The sequence below is a fragment of the Oncorhynchus keta genome, chromosome 10, assembly GCF_023373465.1.
Source record: "Oncorhynchus keta strain PuntledgeMale-10-30-2019 chromosome 10, Oket_V2, whole genome shotgun sequence".
Classification (NCBI taxonomy): Eukaryota; Metazoa; Chordata; class Actinopteri; order Salmoniformes; family Salmonidae; genus Oncorhynchus; species Oncorhynchus keta.
This window is the reverse complement of record NC_068430.1, coordinates 49003880-49024775: the sequence shown is the minus strand read 5'-3', so window position 1 is coordinate 49024775 and position 20896 is coordinate 49003880. Positions and strand designations below refer to the sequence as shown.

General features: G+C 39.5%; 1 protein-coding gene across 11 annotated transcripts in view; it reads left to right on the top strand.

Annotated features, from left to right (window-relative positions):
• ptprt (protein tyrosine phosphatase receptor type T) overlaps positions 1 to 20896 on the top strand; it is a 394370-nt gene that overhangs the window by 296612 nt on the left and 76862 nt on the right. For 4 of the 11 annotated variants that reach the window (XM_052527245.1, XM_035778494.2, XM_052527241.1 and 1 more), the window contains exons 13-16: positions 1576 to 1612; positions 3414 to 3470; positions 7893 to 8028; positions 14395 to 14427. In XM_052527245.1, the coding sequence (XP_052383205.1) occupies positions 1576 to 1612; positions 3414 to 3470; positions 7893 to 8028; positions 14395 to 14427 (263 nt within the window). The remainder of the gene's footprint in view (positions 1 to 1575; positions 1613 to 3413; positions 3471 to 7892; positions 8029 to 14394; positions 14428 to 20896) is intronic. The other 7 variants (XM_035778500.2, XM_052527246.1, XM_035778501.2 and 4 more) reach the window with 3 other exon arrangements.

Sequence of the window (20896 nt, the reverse complement as noted above, 5' to 3'; positions counted from 1 at the left end):
GAACTGCACTTTTGGTTAGGGCTTGTAAGTAAGCATTTCACGGTAAGGTCTACACTTGTTGTATTTAGCGCATGTGACAAATAAAGTTGTATTTTTATTTACTTTGGACATAAGCCTGCCTTCCAGCCTTTGGGACAACAACTCCCATATTTAGGGCGGAGACATGAGCATCTTGTCATTATATACAGATCTATGCCCATACAGATCGGACAAGTATGAGCAATGGATTACGGTCTCAACTACATCGCACAGTTTGGGCTTGATCTGATTTATCTCTAGAGAACGCCCTGGGTCAGAGCTAATTAGTTCGGACCAGAGCCCTGGACCAGCGCTAGCTAGCTACTAGCTACGCCCTGGACCAGAAATAGTACGGACCAGAGCTAGCTAGCAGAAGAACCGGCAGCAGTATGTCCTGTGTCCAGTCAATCTACATGCACCACAACACAATGCAGAAGCTAACCCAGAGCGCAGTAGCCTGCGCATTCACACATAGGCCCAGACCATCTACACTAACAATAAATAGTAGCTTAATTACTTGTGGTTGTGTTCATCTATATGGGAGATGTTGCATGAAATTAAGTCTGATTTAGATACAAGTAAAGTTTTAAAGAAAGTAAAAGTAAGGTACAAAGCAACTGGATGAAACTATTAAGAAAGTAATAGTAATAGTAATTGTCATGGTAATGGGAAAATATTATTTAGAATATAGTGTCAAGGCTCCATAGGTACACTTAAACTATGGTGAAACTACAAAGACATGAGTGAGTTACATAATAATTGCTTAAGTACAGTTCTTATATAACTGGGTAACGACTGGAAAGTTATAGGAAACAACAGCGAAACAAAACAACAAGGTAACTACCCAGCTACAAGCAAAGACCCAAGAAGTAGGTTTTGAGGTTGGCTGACATAGTCAGTGATTAAGTGCTGCTGCTGAGAAGAGGGGAAATGGCCTTTAAATACTTACTACATAACTTCTGCTTATTAACCTCTATTATTGATGGTGCTCTCCACAGGGGGTACTTAGGAAGACTCATAAGAACATAGGACTACTGGTAAACTGCACATGAGGGGGTACTTAGGGGGTACTCCCAACAAAATGTGATTGAGGGTACAGTAACCAAAAAACATTGAGAACCACAACTGACCTAGTAGATGCCATTTGGAGAGCAAATGCCCTCACTGCTTTTGGGGTCAATCGTTTTTTGAAGTGTATGAAGTACTATGACTGAAATGTCTGGATTTCTGAACCCATTCCCATTCTTCTCTTGTGCTGTCTTGTTATTTCCAACCCAAATCCACTAGAACAGGGTTAGGCAACCCTGTTCCTGGAATGCTGCAGGTACTGTAGGATTTGTTCCAACTAGGCACCACACTTGACCAACTGAGCTAATTGATCAGATCAGTGATTTGCCTAAATTCAACACAACTGGTCAGGTCGTTTAAATTAAAAACATGAAGTGCCTGCGGCACTCCAGGACCAGGGTTGCCTACTCCTACACTAGAACACGAGGAGAGTGATGGAAATCACTGTGTTGGGACAATATAATTGAATAACTCTCTCTGTCTTTTCAGGAAACCAAAATCAACTGTGTGCGACTGGCTACTAAAGGTATGAGAACATTTTTAATATGTCCCATGCATAGGAAATACATTACTTCATGGATTAAAGGCCCAGTGCAGTAGAAATAAAAATGTATTGTGTTTTATACACGAGGTTGGAATAATACTCTGAAAATTATGATAATGCTCTTTTAGTGTAAGAGCTGTTTAAAAAGACTTCCTGAAATTCCAGCTTGTGGTGGGATGGAGCTTTGGTCTGAATGGTGACATCACCGGGCGGCAAATTGTTTTATAGACCAATAAGAAGGATAGTTCCAAACCTTTCTGCCAGTTACAGTTTCCCCACCACTCCCAGACAGTCCTAGCAAAATTCTTGCTTGAGAAATTGCTCTTTACAAAGAACCTATTTTTGTTTCTTTTTGACCATTTTAATTTCAAACAATCACAGTGAGGTACTTAATTTTTCTACCCGGAAATTATTTAATATTGAGCTGAAAATGGCTGCATTGGACCTTTAAAAAAATACTCATAGGGTCATATTTAGTTAAAATGTTAAATGCAATGAAATCAGAGAGATGCATATTTAACAAGTCAACTGGGCCCAATGAATGTTACTTGTATGTATTGAGAGCGCTACACCAGCATAGAAGTAGACTGTCCCTATTTTAAAGGTGTAAGTGACCATAAGCCCCAAACTCTTGTCAGTGTTGAACCTGCATGGTTTTCGATCTATACACTCCAAGATTCTGCACAGCTTTTCATTTTCTCTCCATTCTGTTTATTTTCTCTAAACCATCTTTATAAAAAGAACACATTTAGGATCAGTAGTATCGAAGGACAACCTCCATTAATGTAATTGATGGTGAAAAAAACAGTTCACCCACAGAGAATACCATTTCATTATTCTGTTTTCTTTTCTTCCCATTCCCTAATTTAAGTTGCTGTTTATCTTTTTAGACATACTGTACATACATTTTTTGCACAGACAATATTCTTTTGATGTAGTTATTGATTTTCACATAATTTTTTTTGTCTTAAGTAAAATATTTCTCATCAGTGGGCTCTATTTTTTCTGTTCTTTTCTCTCACCATGCTCCTGTTCTGAATTGATCTCTTTATCGTGTTTGGAGTCTACACTTGTTGACACACTGATTGCATGACTGCTTTGGAAAATACATGCTTTAAACTTTGTGGCCCTTCATCTCTTCTAGTACGAATACACAGCTTGATTATTTCAATATGATTGTATTTGATAGTTAAATACTGTATAGAATCTGTATGGAAATTTGGGGGTCATAATTGTTAACATGGAATTTGAGTTTCCTATTTGATAAACCATGGCAATGTTGCTAAGATTGAAGCTGTCCTAATATGGACATTGTAAAAGTTTAGAGATCTAATTTTGGATCAAAACTCCCACAAAGTTCAAACATTTTTTATTTTTTTTACTCCATCTCCTATTTTTCTTCTTCCAGTCAGAATCAAAGGTTAATATCAATGCTTTCATTCCAATGTCCCATTCACGTGCACTGAGAATCAAACCTCGAAAATATTCCTCTGAAATAGATTTATGGATCCGAAGATGCTATTAGGAACACTTCTACTACTTTTCCATTTTCCGTTAATGGAAGCTATCCGACTCTTGTTGAAATTCATATATTCAGCCATCTATATAATCATACTGCCCATAGTTTTCTTCAAAATGTTATAGCAATATCACTTGAATTTTTACCTACTACTGTGATTAATGTTCAATTGAAACAATGAAGGCGTCTTTTTTTTAGACAATTTTTCTTTGTTTCTTTCTTCTTTCATGCATGCTAACCGGGAACTTTAAACCTTGTTCTTAGTGGTAATAGGTAGGGGACAAAATACCACGCCGTACATACTTGTCATCCCCAGTGAAGGTGATTATTGCTCCATAGCCAGATTTCTTTCTTCTGTTCTTTTATATACATTACTTTGTTTGTATTTTTTTTTTTTTTTTCTCTCTTTCCTCATCTTAATGCATTTGTTTGCATGTCTGGTCCACAAAAGTGTAGCTGGCTGTCATTGATTCCATTGAGACTACTGTACCTTGGTGCCCCAAATATGTATGGTTATCGTCCCTCTTATTTTCATTGTTTGTTACTATTTTGACAATCCCTGAGATTTGTTTGATAGTTGTCTTGTAGTTTTGCTCATGGACTTGCACATTCAATACAGTTTAAAAAGCGTATCTGTAATCCCAATACATTTGGTAGAAAGTGGCTTAAACACAGATCTGACAAACATTTAGATGTTTTCATTCACCATGATCTCTCTATGATTGATTGTTATTTGTCTCTTCTTAAGTGGCAAGAACATTATGATACTCGTTTATCATCCACGCGCCCTATTCAACAATAGTTAACTGCAAAGCAAGACCGTTAACTAAGTTATTGTTATTATGCCACAGAGTGCAAAATTTGAACTTTATCTTCAAATGTAACTTCTTTAGGTCTGAATTACTGCAAAGAACGCAAGCCAGTATAATCCTTGCTTTACAATAGGCATGAGTCAAGATGAGCTGTCTCTGAGCAAAATATACAAAAACGAGACACGCGATGTCAACCCACTTCCTTCCTTTCCAAGTTGAGTCTGCATTTACTCACCCAAACATCCCCCATACAACTGTCCTGCACCCTGCCTATGCTCCACACTCACTGTCTGTTGCTGGCGCGCTAACCCCTGAATGGAACGTCATACCAGTTAGAGAGTTGGCTACTCTCCTGTCTGGCTAGATGGAGATCAATGTACTGTTGTAATGTTCATACACTCCATGTTATACACATCTATGCTAGTTCTAACCTTGTTCATCCATACACTGTCTGTGAATGTCGATTACCATTTAGATGTACCATACAGATTTACAAACTTACCATACAGATTGTATATAGAGTGTTTGCTGCCAGTGTCATGCAATTATGATAAGTTGCTTGCTGTGTGCACTTCAAAAGGTACAATACCTCCTCCACCCCCCCCCAAAAAAAAAAAACCCACCAACCCTTAACACAGAGTACAGTTCGCTTGCTCTTGAATCAGAGGAAATGCTGTTGTCTCAGTTAGAGGTGGTGCCCATTTTATATTTGTGTTGCTCTGTGGCACTGTGTTTGGTGTTGCTTTCTTTAGCATCGTAGCTTTGCCTGGGTGTATGGAGATCTTGGAGGGAAATCTGGCAATGTATTGTGTATGTAGAGAGCCCGACCTGGTAGACTTTTGGTGTTGTCTTATGCAAATGTTGCCCGTATAACACTTTGATGAATTTCCATCTACCTCGATGTGCAGCGACAAACCGTTCAATGGCCGTGACTCAAATCGGAAAACAGTTGCTGGAAATCACTTTCTGGTGTCTGGGGAGAAGAATAGCAGGGTTCGGTGAACACGATGACTATAAAGACATTATGGCAAATGAATAGACCATTTCATGAGTAATGCAATAGTACAGAATCAGTTGAATTGATTGTTGAAGGGCATTTATTTTGTATTTACCTTTTAGCACAATTACCCTTTATGTTGAGTTTTAGCTACTATTGGATGATATTTGTGAGCCAAAATATCATACGGAAGTGACCTTAGCAGTACAAAACCTAGCAACCTCGGGGATCTTGGGTATGATTTTGGTCTGACAGTTGTTCGAGTATTTGCGACAATATGATAGGATCTGGTCTATTTTCCACTATATGACCAGGTCTATAGCGCAGTCCCAATGGGCTTTACTTAGTGAAAGAATGATGTAGATGTCATGTTTCTGGACCACCCAAACTTTTTATGTTCAAAGCAGCCTGTTTCATAATAGTGACACTCTCTTTGTTGAGGACAAGCACTCAGTTCAGGATAGAACATTGACCACACGTTATGGTATATATTGTAAATAAAGCAGATAAATGTATGGTATTTCCTTTTTATCCAAACAAAAAAAGAACCCAAATAATGTATTTTAAAGCCTTTAAGTACTGCGTGCACTGCTGACCTAAACAAACATTAGTGTTGACATTTTGTTCTGAGGCCTAGTCTTGGTACCATTAGCATTGTACATTGTTTACAGTGCCGATAAATCACATTAATCTGAGCCCATCTGACCCAGCGCTGCAGTGCTCAGATTGTAATCCCATTAGAGACACTTAGCTTTGCTGCTCTAATCTCACAGGGCTGCCCCGTCTGCCAGACAATAGCTCCCATGCAGCGCTGTTTCCTGCCAAATCCCACTGCTGCCACCAGTGTCACTCATCCCAGTCTGTGGAATCAATCCATCCATATATGAATGAGATTAAGTTTTAATATCATGGGTTTTAGTCATAATTCCTTTTTTATAGTTAACTTTTACCCCAGCCCAAAGTAAAAGGCTTTACATATTTTTTTAAAGCGAAACACCACGTTTGTGGGTGTGCAGGAAAGCACAGTGAGAATTTAATCAGGGGAAGATTATGATTTTTATGATGATGGATCAAGGGTTCTGATTAGGTGTCAAATGACTCAAGTCTTGCGGGAACTCTGAAGTTTTGATCTTCACTGTTGAAGCAGGAATTAAAAACACAGATTTGCGACATTCCTTAAAACGACAGATATCCCCATAAATGACGAGATGGGTATCAATAGAACTTCAGTGTGGATAGTGATTGGGTTGGGTTAAATACGGAAGACACATTTAAGTGGAATGTATTGTTGTACAACTGACTAGGTATCCCCCTTTCCCTAAACTCTACAGCTACACACAAATAGGGTCTTTATTCTATACAGTAAACTGAATGGGGCATTTTACCCATTTCACATTTTTAGGTGAGGTCTATGTAATTTAAATTGCAATTACAATTTTAAGTAAAATTGATAACTGTGTCAACATGGTGTTAAGGGATCAGTAAATTGAAGTCGAAAACATGCCAAGGTTATATTCTTAATCTGTTGGTTCAAAGGATATTTTGAACAAAGGCATTTGTAAAAGAGAGGCTAGAAATAAGACACCCAGTTTGTTTGAACATGCCTTAATTGTTTATCAAGTTTGCTCATTCATTTTGGCATGTGTACATCTATCCAACGCTGTTCTGCAGTACAGTGGAATAGCTCAGGAGATCCCGGCAAGAGTTCTTTCATTGGATTTGAAACAGTCACTTTTCGTTACGTCATTGGAAGTTTGCATTCATCAAATTGTAAAAAAAGTTTTGTTGCTATGTTTCAAAATATTGCTGTTTCAAAATATATATCTATTTTCTATTTAAGGCTTTTTTTCTGAGCACCCTTCACAAATAAGAGCCATACTTGTATTGATCTTCAACATAGTCAAGATTAATAAGCTACATATACTAATTAGGTCTACAAACATTAATTGATGGTGCTTGGTTGGTAATAAAATATAAATGAATGTGTTTCTATAACACCTCAATGCACCTCCTGAAAATAATACCTTGAGTGAAAATATAGCATCTATAAGAGGTTGAACATAGAAGCAGCACGTTGTTTTACTCTAATGTTTCCAAACAGACAGCAACACTAGGGTGCAATTCCCACAGTATTTTGTATTGTTCAAAGCAAGGATTTGCAGCTGTAGTTGATAAGGTAAGAGTACTTTTGTAAGCTGTGGAAGGCGCTGGAGTCGCTAGCAGTACTATTAACTCACTCAACCAATACATTCTCTCCCTCTGTGGTTCACTGTATGTCCAAGCTACTTCAGTCACAACCCATGCTAACATTTTCCTGCATGTCCATCCTAAATCAATGTTTGTTCAACACTAGTGCACTGCATGTCTTCAGTGTGTCATTGTGGTGCAACTGCTGTGTTAGATGCAAAGCCTGTTGAAATGAACAACTCATACGTAACTCAACCACAAGTCCTTTGATGCAAGAGAAACTGACCTTACTCTAACTTGTGTATTTCCAGTCGGTTATTTGCATGTTGATTTTCACCATTCATCTGTCCTGTGTGAGAAGCACCCTTACACAAGTTTACTGAATCTTTATTGAACTTTGTCTTGTTATCATTTGGAGTTTAGCAGGCAGGATATAGCCAACATGTCTGCCAATACCCTTAACAACAACACTATATCTAATCACCTTTACCTTTTCACTCAAATAATGTCTCCCTTTCATTACTAATAATGATCCTGACATTTCTATGCATGACTTTGTGATAGTGTGTGTGATAGTGTGTGTGATAGTGTGTGTGTGTGTGTGTGTGTGTGTGTGTGTGTGTGTGTGTGTGTGTGTGTGTGTGTGTGTGTGTGTGTGTGTGTGTGTGTGTGTGTGTGTGTGGGAGGATGGTTGCTCCAGGGTAAACTCCCTCCTCCTCTCTGTGATGTGTCTGTACCTGTTTATAGGCGCGTCCACCCAGGACTCAGACGCTGTGGAGCCCGAAAAGCAGGTGGACAGCACTGTCAAGATGGCCGGTGTCATCGCGGGCATTCTCATGTTCATCATCATTCTACTGGGAGTGGTTCTCACCTTCAAACGCAGGTAAAGAGCAGTAGAGAAACCCGTAGTGTGTCCCCGATGCAGCAAGTGTAAGCGTAAATATGTCGGACTATATTACTAAAGTCGTAACACCATAGTGTGACCCAAATGTCCCATGCACAATATTACTAGATCACTGCTCAGTTGAGCTGAAAATACCATTGGGACTAACTCATAAGGAGGTATGTTTTTAGGGGGGCTTTACAGACATACACAGCTTTCTGTGTCTTGTTCACATGCACCCTGGCTGACTTCCATCACATCTCTGTTTCCGTCCTGTCTCTTGTTTTCCTAAATCACCCTAATCACATCCCCATGCCATTTTCATATGCTAGGACCCACAGTTTTTATTTTTTTATAATAAAAAAAAAATGTGGTTTACCTTAGTTACCTCAACTTTGAAGTGTCTTAATACCGTACATCATGACCAACCATTTGTCATTGTAGGAGTAGGCTATGCTACTGAGACAAAATGACTTGTATGTCACAATCACAAATATTCTTGGAAATAAACAGGGCAGCAATTTATAATAACTTTCATGAATGAATAAACTATTGAAAAGTACTATTTGATCATTTCTTTAATCATTTATAAACATTGCATTTTGAATGGCTTCTTCATGAATGTTATTATAAAGTGTTACCATTTAAGTTGAGGGAGCACAATCAGATGTTTTACGTAAACTGTTTTTATATAATATAGTTAACCTTCTCTTGTTACAATGTTGTTCAAACTTAAAATCCTATTAATGACATATTCCAGAAAAAAAGCTGCTGTGGTTGTCATGGTTTTATTATACAATCCTATGGCGAATAAGTCACAGAAATCTGTACGTACACAAATCAATAAGAAATCCTAGACTCAACATACAGTTGCACCCATGAGCAATGAGGCTTTACAATTATTTCAAATCAGACAACCTCTGCAGAAATAAGTGGATAGGTCAACAACAAAGATGGCCTCCTAAGTAGGGCATATATGAATCGCAAATCAATATGTAGAAACCGTGGGTGTTATGGGGCCATGGGTTAACTAGTATGTATACCAACTATGATAGCTTGACACAACTGTGGGAAGCATGGAAGTCAACATGGGCCAGCATCTCTGTGGAAAGTTTTCAACTCAATATTAGGAATGTGTTCCTAATATTTGGTATACTCTGTGTAGATCGAGGAGAGGGAGAAGTGCTTAGGCTACAATATCCTAAGATGCCTGGCTTTGCTGGATCATCTATATTTCATTCTTGCATCATAGATAGTTAACAATTGCAGCATTTTACATGGCTTTCAGCCACTTTTTTGTGGTGAAAACATGCTGGAAGCGAGTATACACTGTCCATTTAATCGTTCAAAGCGGTGTTGCGTGTTTTAGAGCTTTTTGTACTAACATATGAATTAATTGAATGGACAGGCAAAGACTTAATGGTGACTGTTTTCCTGCACGGTAGCTTGAACCTTTAGGGCTCTTACAGCACTGTCAAATGTGCAAGTCCAAGATAAAAATCCTTAAATTAATGGTAAAGTTCCAAAAACGGTAGCATTTTGTACCTGCACTAAGAAGAGGATTATTAAGGTCATGGGGGAGTCTATTTAAATTGTGATCAGACTAAGAAAACGACTGTTTCTATAACAAGATGGGAGTTGTAGAAATCCACAGTAGTATTGAGCGGGGGGTTACTAAGCTAGCATATGGAATTGTTTTAAGATGGTCATACCATGGATCATTTAGCTATTTGATTTTGAATTTTAGGACATTTAGGTGTAAAAAAATGTTGACCTTTTCTACTATAGCCCATAGAAACGCATTGAATAACACATTCATAAATGGCAAAAAAGACATTAAAAAAATCTATCATAAGGAATAAGGTTTTGAAGTGTCTGTCCTTTTTATAGGTGATTTAAGAAAGTGTCCAAAAAATATATTTTAAAAAAATAAAAAAATTGGGCACATATTTAACCCCTTATTTTTGTTGGCACAAAACTACCTTTATACTTCCATTTGTTTGTATGGGTTACTTTCAGACGAGTCCCCTGACACTTCTGGAGGTCTTCTGGAGGTCGTAGAGCAAAACAGTCTCCCCTTTCCATACAGTGGTCATTCCATAGAGTGGTCGTTCGGACACTACATAAGTTTTTGTGAAAATACAGATTTTCGGGATGTTTCATGGTCTGGCAAACACCGCTGTAGCTCGGGTCACCTCCCACTGTAGATGCGGAAGGCAGATATAGGCGGATATGGGGGTTTGAGACACAGCCCATGCAAAAATACTTATATCTCAAGCTTAAACTGGCAGATTATTGTTGTATGATGTTACACGGGTGCGTCAATGGACTCTTAAGGATTAACTAACATGACATTTCTTTCCTGGTTACAACTAATTGACCAATGTCGGTTCAATTACTTGAATTCCATTTAGTTTTTTTGTGAGCCCAAATCACCGTTTCTCTAGCGAGAAAACAAATAATTCACGAGAGAAATCAAGCCAAGAAATATGTCGGATGATGGGCCACCTCCATGATGGGAGATACATGTTCATTAAGAAAATATTTAACATAGTTCAGCACAGAAACTTGGTAATTAACTACAATGACCATAATCCATTGCAGCTTTTTCCCCTGGCTCCGACAAAGACGAATAAGGGAAACTAGAGGTTTCACTGTTGCCAAAATCTGTCCCCCAAAAAAACAATGTGTTTCTATTGGCTTATTTTGGCCCTAAGCTTGTCGCCTTCCTTCCCGGCTTTAGGATAACGACTCCCTTTGTTAGAGCGGAGACATCAGCTTCTCGTCATTATATACTGATTTCTGGACGTATACACTTTTACGCCTGCTATGTTAGGTTAGATACACACAGACCGTATGGGAGAGGAATGAACACAACACAATGAAGAGAGGAACAGAGACCCTTCATTAAACCCCTATAGAGCTGATTGACATGGGGCTTGTGAAAGCGGAGGATCTGGACAAGAAAATCGTCACAATTGTCTGTCCAACCCGAACTGTATGAGCTATGAACTATAATACTGTATGTCACTGATATTGAAAGGTTAGACTCTCACGAAGACGACAGTGTCAGTTGTTTGACTCTACAATATCCACAAGCTTTACAGCAGTTGTCTGAACTCTGTCGTGGACATTCTCACAAAACCAACTGTCCAGACTGCACCGTTGGACCTACAAACTGTCACCAATATCACTCACAAACATGAACATGTCGGTTGTTCTGCTCTACAACCAAAAAAGCTTCAGTGGAGTCATCTGAAAGTGACCCAGTACCAGGCTGTAAAAATTGCAAAAAGTGACCAAACATTGGTCTACATTTTACAAAAATGTCTCTCAGAACCTTGTTCCTTATTATCATACTTTTGGTTTTGCCATTTATGAATTTGTAGTAAATGCCATTTTTTTATACCTAAAAATCCAATGGTTAAATTATACATTTGATGACCGCCTTAAAACAATTCCATATGTTAGCTTAGTAGATATTGCGATCTAAGGGCTTAGACCTACAGGGGAGTATGTCTTTTCTACTTTGAAGAACTAGTTAAATTATTTAGTCAGACAGCTCGGCAGCGTAGTTATGCAGGCTAGCTAAACAGGATGACTGAAGACAGTACAGTATGGGGCGCACACAGATAACAAAAGATGGGCTGGCTGACTGCTACTGCCATCAAATAAAAACTAAGAAATACACACAACTTCAATATTATGTTATTTCATCGTAACCCCTTTTTTCTATTGATGTGGACTTGACAGAGACAATGGAATGTTCACCATTTGTGGCTTTGGAATTTCGCTAACCGCTCAAAACTACTCCACATAGCTTCTCAACAGTATTGTAGAGAATTGTAGAAATTGAAAGAATTTTCTCTTGGGGCTTAATGTGGTTTTTTTCTTTAAAAACATCAGACTAAATCTATTATAAAGTAGAGGTTTATTGTAATAACAAATCACAGAATACATCCGCACATTGCAGTTTTCTGATGGTATATGCACAGACCACCTTCATGTGCAATCAGTGGTTGAGTGCCAGACCAACACCAACTAGGCCCTTCTCTCCATTTGGACAGGTGCACATGTTGTCCCAGTCGGTGTGTTTGTGCGCACGTGGAAGAGCTGGTTCTCCTCCACTTGAAACCAGTGTTGACTTTGGCAGTTTAGATTGAGATGGCTGAAGTGGAGGGAGAGCACTATTTGTACAGCCAATTCAATTGACATTTAACTTAACCAATTAATATTTCAAGCCAAGCCCCCCATGTTAATTATGCATGTAGTTAGAAGATTTGTTTGCTTATGTCACCCGCTAATTTGTGAGTGGCCACCTCTGATCCCAAATGGCTGGGCCAGTAAGAGTCCCTGCCATATTCTAACCATCTTATTATCATGCACATACCCATATACAGTTCAAGTCGGAAGTTTGCATACACCTTAGCAAAATACATTTCAAATCAGTTTTTCACAATTCCTGGCATTTAATCCTAGTAAAAATTCCATGTTTTAGGTCAGTTAGGATCACCACTATATTTTAAGAATGTGAAATGTCAGAATAATAGTAGAGAATGATTTATTTCAGCTTTTATTTCTTTCATCACATTCCCAGAGGGTCAGATGTCATATACACTCAATTAGTATTTGGTAGCATTGCCTTTAAAATTTTTAATTTGGGTCAAATGTTTCAGGTAGCCTTCTACAAGCTTCCCAAAATAAGTTGAGTGAATTTTGGCCCATTCCTCCTGACAGAGCTGGTGTAACTGAGTCAGGTTTGTAGGCCTCCTTGCTCGCACACGCTTTTTAAGTTCTGACCACAGATTTTCTATCGTATTAAGGTCAGGGCTTTGTGATGGCCACTCCAATACCTTGACTTTGTTGTCCTTAAGCCATTTTGCCACAACTTTAGAAGTATGCTTGGGGTCATTGTCCATTTGGAAGACCCATTTGCGACCAAGCTTTAACTGACTGATGTCTTGAGATGTTGTTTCAATATATCCACATAATTGTCCTACCTCATGATGCCATCTATTTTGTGAAGTGCACCAGTCCCTTCTGCAGCAAAGCACCCCCACAACATGATGCTGCCACCCCCGTGCTTCATGGTTGGGATGGTGTTCTTCAGCTTGCAAGCCTCCCCATTTTTCTTCCAAGCATAATGATGGTCATTATGACCAAACAGTTCTATTTTTGTTTCATCAGACCAGAGGACATTTCTCCAAAAAGTACGATCTTAGTCCACATGTGTAGTTGGAAACCGTAGTCTGGCATTTTTATGGCGGTTTTGGAGCAGTGGCTTCTTCCTTGCTGAGCGGCCTTTCAGGTTATGTCGATATAGGACTCGTTTTACTGTGGATAGAGATACTTTGGTACCTGTTTCTTCCAGCATCTTCACAAGGTCCTTTGCTGTTGTTCTGTGATTGATTTGCACATTTCGCACCAAAGTACGTTAATCTCTAGGAGACAGAACGCGTCTCCTTCCTGAGCGGTATGACAGCTGCGTGGTCCCATGCTGTTTATACTTGTGTACTATTGTTTATACAGATGAACGTGGTACGTTCAGGTGTTTGAAAATTGCTCCCAAGGGTGAACCAGGCCTGTGGAGGTCTACAGTTTTTTTTCTGAGGTCTTGGCTGATTTCTTTTGATTTTCCCATGATGTCAAGCAAAGAGGCACTGAGTTTGAAATAGATCCACAGGTACAAACTTCACTGAAATGTCAATTAGCCAATCAGAAGCTTCTGAAGCCATGACATCATTTTCTGGAATTTTCCGAGCTGTTTAAAGGTGCAGTCAACTTAGTGTATGTAAACTTCTGACCCACTGGAATTGTGATATAGTGCATTTTAAAAATTAATTTTTATTTTTTTATCAGTGATTTTTATCAGTGAAACAATCTGTCTGTGAATAATTGTTGGAAAAATTACTTGTCAGTCACAAAGTAGATGTCCTAATCAACTTTCCAAAACTGTAGTTTGTAAACAAGAAATTTGTGGAGTGGTTGAAAAACTACTTTTAATGACTCCAACCTAAGTGTATGTAAACCTCCGACTTCAACTGTATCAACATATAAGGTTAGGTGTAATATTCATTATTCAGCTGATTCATCCCAATGAAAGCTTTAGGGTCAACGCAATCATTCTAATCATCTGAACTCCTCTGCATGTATTTCCAGTTGAAATAGACTATTTAGCCTTTTGGTGTAATATCTATACTTCCTCTCTAGACATACGTTATATGTTGGTATAACAAAACGTCTTAATAAATCATCTGTACCAGTTATTGACATAATGAAATCCACCACTGTTGTCCACTCTTTTTTTCTAATAGTAGTCTCACACCCTTCTCTTATCTTCTTCCTCTTTTGGCCTGCGCCCGCTAGAGAGATACACACATGGAGAACTCTGAGTGTGGGGTATTGTATGTTTATTTTTAGCTACGCATCTTGAGATTGTGCCTCACCATTTTTGTTGGGACTCATCTGTGATCAGATCCGTCATTCATGTCCAACACATGCACGAAAATTCACGAGGCCATTAGTTTTTGATACTCAGACCGTCACTGTCGATTGCACCGTTTTGGATTTCTAGCTTTAGTTCTGCATCACTGTGATTGTACAAAATGCCACTCTCAATGTCAGTCTTATTCGTTGACTTATTATTGATATTTTTTACCTAGCCTCCTATGCATTGTCAGTTGAATATTAGATACATTATCTGCAATAATCTATAGTGAATGTTATGTCTTGCATTATAAGTACACCTTTCAGTAAGGGTTTTCATTCATATTTTGCTGTTTTGCGTTGCATAACCCCCCTGGCGCAACAATGAACTGGCCTTGCAGCTACTGTTACTCTTTACCTGCACTTACCCACCAAGAGGAAGGCTTAACTCTGCTCCACTTTCTATGACAAACTAGTAATTTTCACTAATAATGTCACAACCTATTTGGAGTGGTGCACTAATTCAGATTTATTAAGTGTTCACCACAATAGCACTTTTTTTGGTGAGTGGGTTGTGTTCATTACTCTAAACTATGCCTCTCGTATACACACACACATTTATTCACCTGCCTATAGGCATGAGTCTGTGTCTTTGTGGTTCAACCAGAAGCTTGTCTATCCTATTATAATCTAAAGCTATGAATTGAATCATGACAAACAAGCAGACGAGCCACTTAACTTTTGGAGATATATTTGCAACGATTGCCAAATTAGATTAAGCATGCTATCAAATCAATTGACCTAGTAGTGACATAAATCATTACATTACTACGTAGAATTGCAGGAAATTTGTTTTCAATGGTAATTATTTCAAGGTTTTGGTATTTTTTGTATTATTATTACTTTGCTTTTGGTGTGGTGTATTCATGCATCTCAAACTAAAAACAGCAAAGGGGGGGGTCAAAATCAAAACTAACATTCTATATCTGGTGTGGCCACCAGCTGCATTAAGTAGTGCAGTGCATCTCTTCCTCATGGACTGCACCAGATTTGCCAGTTCTTGCTGAAATAACGTATAAATAAAATAAATAACCCACTCTTCCACCAAGGCACCTGCAAGTTCCCGGACATTTCTGGGGGGAATGGCCCTAGCCCTCACCCTCCGATCCAACAGGTTCCAGATGTGCTCAATGGGATCGAGATCTGGGCTCTTCGCTGGCCATGGCAGAACACTGACATTCCTGTATTGCAGGAAATCATGCACAGAACGAGCATTATGGCTGGTGGCATTGTCATGCTGGAGGGTCATGTCAGGATGAGCCTGCAGGAAGAGTACCACATGAGGGAGGAGGATGTCTTCTCTATAACACACGGCGTTGAGATTGCCTGCAATGAAAACAAGCTCAGTCCGATGATGCTTTGACACACCATCCCAGACCACAACGGACCCTCCACCTCCACCTCCAAATTGATCCCGCTCCAGAGTACAGGCCTTGGTGTAACGCTCATTCCTTCGACGATAAACGCAAATCCGACCATCATCCCCGGTGAGACCAAACCGCGACTTGTCCGTGAAGAGCACTTTTTGCCAGTCCTGTCTGGTCCAGCGACAGTGGGTTTGTGCCCATAGTCAACATTGTTACCGGTGATGTCTGGTGAAGACCTGCCTTACAACAGGCCTACAAGCCCTCAGTACAGCCTCTCTCAGCCTATTGCAGACAGTCTGGGCACTGATGGAGGGATTGTGCGTTCCTCTCACAGTACGGACATTGCCATTTTTGGCCTGGCCACATCTGCAGTCCTCATGCCTCCTTGAAGCATGCCTGAGGCACGTTCCCGCAGATGAGCAGGGACCCTGGGTATCTTTCGTTTGGTGTTTTTCAGAATCAGTAGAAAGGCCTCTTTCGTGTCGTAAGTTTTCATAACTGTGACCATCTGACTGTAAGCTGTTAGGGTCTTAATGACCGTTCCACAGGTGAATGTTCATGAATTGTTAAAGGTTCAGTGAACAAGCATGGGAAACAGTGTTTAAACCCTTTACAATGAAGATCTGTGAAGTTATTAGTATTTTTACGAATTCTTTGAAACACAGGGTCCTGAAAAAGGGATGTTTCTTTTTTTGCTGAGTTTATAACCTAAATGCATTGTTACCTTCAACTTGGCCCAATTCCAATTGCCCACCCTGACATACCTTACCAAGCTAGAACAGGCCCTGCGTCTCAACCAATAGCCAATGTAGGCTAAATATCCCAAGCAGTCTACTTGGGCTTTGCGGTGGCCACTCTGGTTTGGAGTCCTCGGCAGAACGGTGTCACCGTAACCAAGTGGTCACATATCGTTTTAGGTTCCACTGTGCAAGAGGGGTCCATGGAGTTTCATGAACATCAAGGCCGACACACGGTGGAGTGAAATGTTTTTTCAACGTTCTGATTCACCAAGGTGGTCGAGCCTCTGACAGGCCTCTGCTGTCGCCTATAGTTCTTCATCATTCTCGCCACCACCAGAGAGAAGACAGGGAAGAAACCACTATTTATCTTCCTCTAGGCTGCTATACATATTTATTTAGTTTGTCATTTTATTGTTTTTGATGGAATTTTAGTGGTAGTTAAATAAAATGTATTTAGAATTTTACCATTGTTTTACCAGATCAGTGTATTCTCAAATTGAAAAAAGTTAGACTGCTGCTCCTCCGAGCTCCGGCAGCACTTCACCCCTTGTAATATTTCTCCGTAACAAAATGTATTTTAAATATCCTCACCCACACCGACTCCTCTCCAAAACTATGAACTTCAGCCTCGCTTCCTTAGCAGATCCCATCGCCCTACCAATACTCATTTTTTACAATTTCAAATCCTCACATTCAATACCACTTTAGTCCAGACAATATACCTTTCAGAACATTAAGACGGTGTAACCAAATACAAATAGTAATTTATTGGTGCCTTGGTGCAAACGTAGGCTGTTAACATTACAGATGAATGCTCTGCAAGGCCATTCAGTCATGGGCTTAGAGCGATCACATTTAAAATGCCGGACAAAGGAATGACTTTGCAAGATATTCGCAGGACAATTTAGCCCCCCCCACACACACAGAGAGAAATACCACTGCACCCAACATGCTAATTGAAGCATTCCTATAGGCTATTACAATGTGTTTTGCCTCACACAAAATTTGGTGATACAGAAATGACAGACCACGTGTGGCTGTTTTTATGAAAATCTGGGAATATTTAGCAAAGGAAACATTTCTGGTTGGTCTCAGGAAATGTAAAATAATTAGGAAAGCCATATTGTGAGAAGTAGCAGCACATATTTTGAATAAGCAACTAATGCACATGGAGAGCCTCACAGGTTTGACAAAATCACCTTATATGGCTATTTTCTTACGTTTTTAGCTCCCATCATTTTTTGTAAATAGTTAACTGTCCTCCAAGTTTAGCTGGAATTTGCGTTCATGTCATGTCGGAAACTGAAACTCACTAACCTAGGCGGAAGAGTCGGATCCCAAGTTTCCCATTTGGGAGGTACCAGAATCAACCAATAGGAAGCGCTATGTACATTTCCGTTCATTTTAACTCTGCGGTCCCGAATTTCCGACATGATGTAAATGCATCATTTGACCAAAAGGATTTGACAAATGTGTTTGACCATATGACATTGGCCTACATCTAGTCTTGCGCTGCGCAGAATATCAGATCTCAACAACGATTGGAGAAGGGTTTAACATCACTAGTACCATATCTTTATGATATATACTGAGTGTGCTGGACATCAAGAACACCTTGGTAATATTGAGGTGCACCCCATGTTAGGTGGTGGACCGTTCTTGATACACACGGGAAACTGTTGAGCGTGAATAACCCAGCAGCGTTGCAGCTGTTGGCGCAAACCTGTGCGACTGGCAGCTACTACCATACCCCGTTCAAAGGCACTTAAATCCTTTGTCTTGCCCATTTACCCTCTGAATGGCACACATACACAATCCATGTCTCAATTGTCTCAAGGCTTAACAATAATTCTTCAACCGGTCTCCTCCCCTGCAGCTACACTGATTTGAAGTGAATGTTCACCTGGTCAGTCTGTCATGGAAAAAGCAGGTGTTCATAACGTTTTGTGCACTCGGTGTATATATCGTGACTGCAAAATAAACCGGTTAGAATGTCTGACTGAAATATGGGACAAATCTAACTTTTTTTGTAATTAGATGTTTTAATTTGTTGATGAAATGTGGGACTTGATTGGTTGTGGGACAAAGGGCCAAAATGCAGGACTGTCTGGCACAATATGGGACATGTGGTCACCCAACATGGGCGGAGTGAGTTAAGTGTCCATTCAGTCACCGCATGTTTGCATGCGTGCGTGGTATAATTAAATGTTTACAATTCATATGGATGCGTAGCGTGTGCGCGAGTGTGTATGTGCGTCCGATGTTTTTATACAGCGATGGTATTTCTGTGTCATGTTTACATAGTATAACCTTTAAAGTTGTTCAGTGCCTTCAGAAAGTATTGCCACCCCTTGACTTATTCCACATTTTGTGTTACAGCCTGAATTCAAAATGGATTAAATATATTTTCGCATCCGTCTACACACAATACCCCATAATGACAAAGTGAAAAGTGTTTTTAGACTTTTTTTGCAAATACAGAAATATCTCATTTACATAAGTATTCACACCCCTGAGTCAATACTTTGTAGAAGCACCTTTGGTGGAATGTACAGTTGAAGTCTGAAAATTACATACACCTTAGCCAAATACATTTATACTCAGTTTTTCAAAATTCCTGACATTTAATCCAAGTAAAGATTCCCTGTCTTAGGTCAGTTAGGATCACCACTTTATTTTAAGAATGTGAAATGTCAGAAAAATAGTAGAGAGAGTACTTTATTTCAGCTTTTATTTCTTTCATCACCTTTCTTTCACCCAGTAGGTCAGGGGTTTACATACACTCAATTCATATTTGGTTGCATTGCCTTTAAATTGTTTAACTTCGGTCAAACGTTTCGGGTAGCCTTCCACAAGCTTCCCACAATAAGTTGTGTGAATTTAATTTTGGCCTATTCCTCCTGACAGAGCTGGTGTAACTGAGTCAGGTTTGTAGGCCTCCTTGCTTGCACTCACTTTTTCAGTTCTGCCCTGAACATTTCTATAGGATTGAGGTCAGGGCTTTGTGTTGGCCACTCCAATGCATTGACTTTGTTGTCCTTAAGCCATTTTGCCACACCTTTGGAAGTATACTTGGTCATTGCCCTTTTGGAAGACCCATTTGCGACCAAGCTTTAACTTCCTGACTGATGTCTTGAGATGTTGCTTCAATATATCCACATAATTCTCCTACCTCATGATGCCATCTATTTTGTGAAGTACACCAGTCCCTCCTGCAGCAAAGCACTCCCACAACATGATGCTGCCACCCCCGTGCTTCACGGTTGGGATGGTGTTCTTTGGCTTGCAAGACTCCCCCTTTCTCCTCCAAGTATAACGATGGTCATTATGGCCAAACGGTTCTATTTTTGTTTCATCAGACCAGAGGACATTTCTCTAACAAGTATGATCTTTGTCCACATGTGCAGTTGCAAACTGTAGTCTGGCATTTTTTTGACGGTTTTGTAGCAGTGGCTTCCTGAGCGGCCTTTCAGGTTTTGTCGATATAGGACTCGTTTTACTGTGGATATATATACTTTTGTACTTGTTTCCAACAGCATCTTCACAAGGTTCTTTGCTGCTTCCGGGGTTGATTTTCACTTTTTGCACCAAGGCTGCGTGGTCCCATGGTGTTTATACTTGTGTACTATTGTTTGTACAGATGAACGTGGTACCTTCAGACATTTGGAAATTGCTCCCAAGGATGAACCAAACTTGTGGAGGTCTACAATTTTTTTATGAGGTCTTGGCTGATTTCTTTTGATTTTCCCATGATGTCAAGCAAAGAGGCACTGAGTTTGAAGGTATGCCTTGAAATACATCCACAGGTACACCTCCAATTGACTCAAATTATGTCAATTAGCCAATCAGAAGCTTCTAAAGCCATGGCATCATTTTCTGGAATTTTCCAAGCTGTTTAAAGGCACAGTCAACTTAGTGTAGCTAACCTTCTGACCCACTGGAATTGTGATACAGTGCATTATAAGTTAAATAATCTGTCTGTAAACAATTGTTGGAAAAATGACTTGCGTCGTGCACAAAGTAGATGTCCTAACCGACTTGCCAAAACTGTAGTTTGTTAACAAGAAATTTGTGGAGTGGTTGAGAAACAAGTTTTAATGACTCCAACCTTAGTGGATGTAAACTTCCGACTTCAACTGTAAATCTTCTCCCAAGTCTAAGGTTGTTTGCAATCTGAAGCAGGTTCTCAGATTTATTTTCCAACAGAACAAAGAACAGAATGCTCTTACACTCAAATGTATATTATAATTTTCACAATTTCAGTGTTGTTTCCAG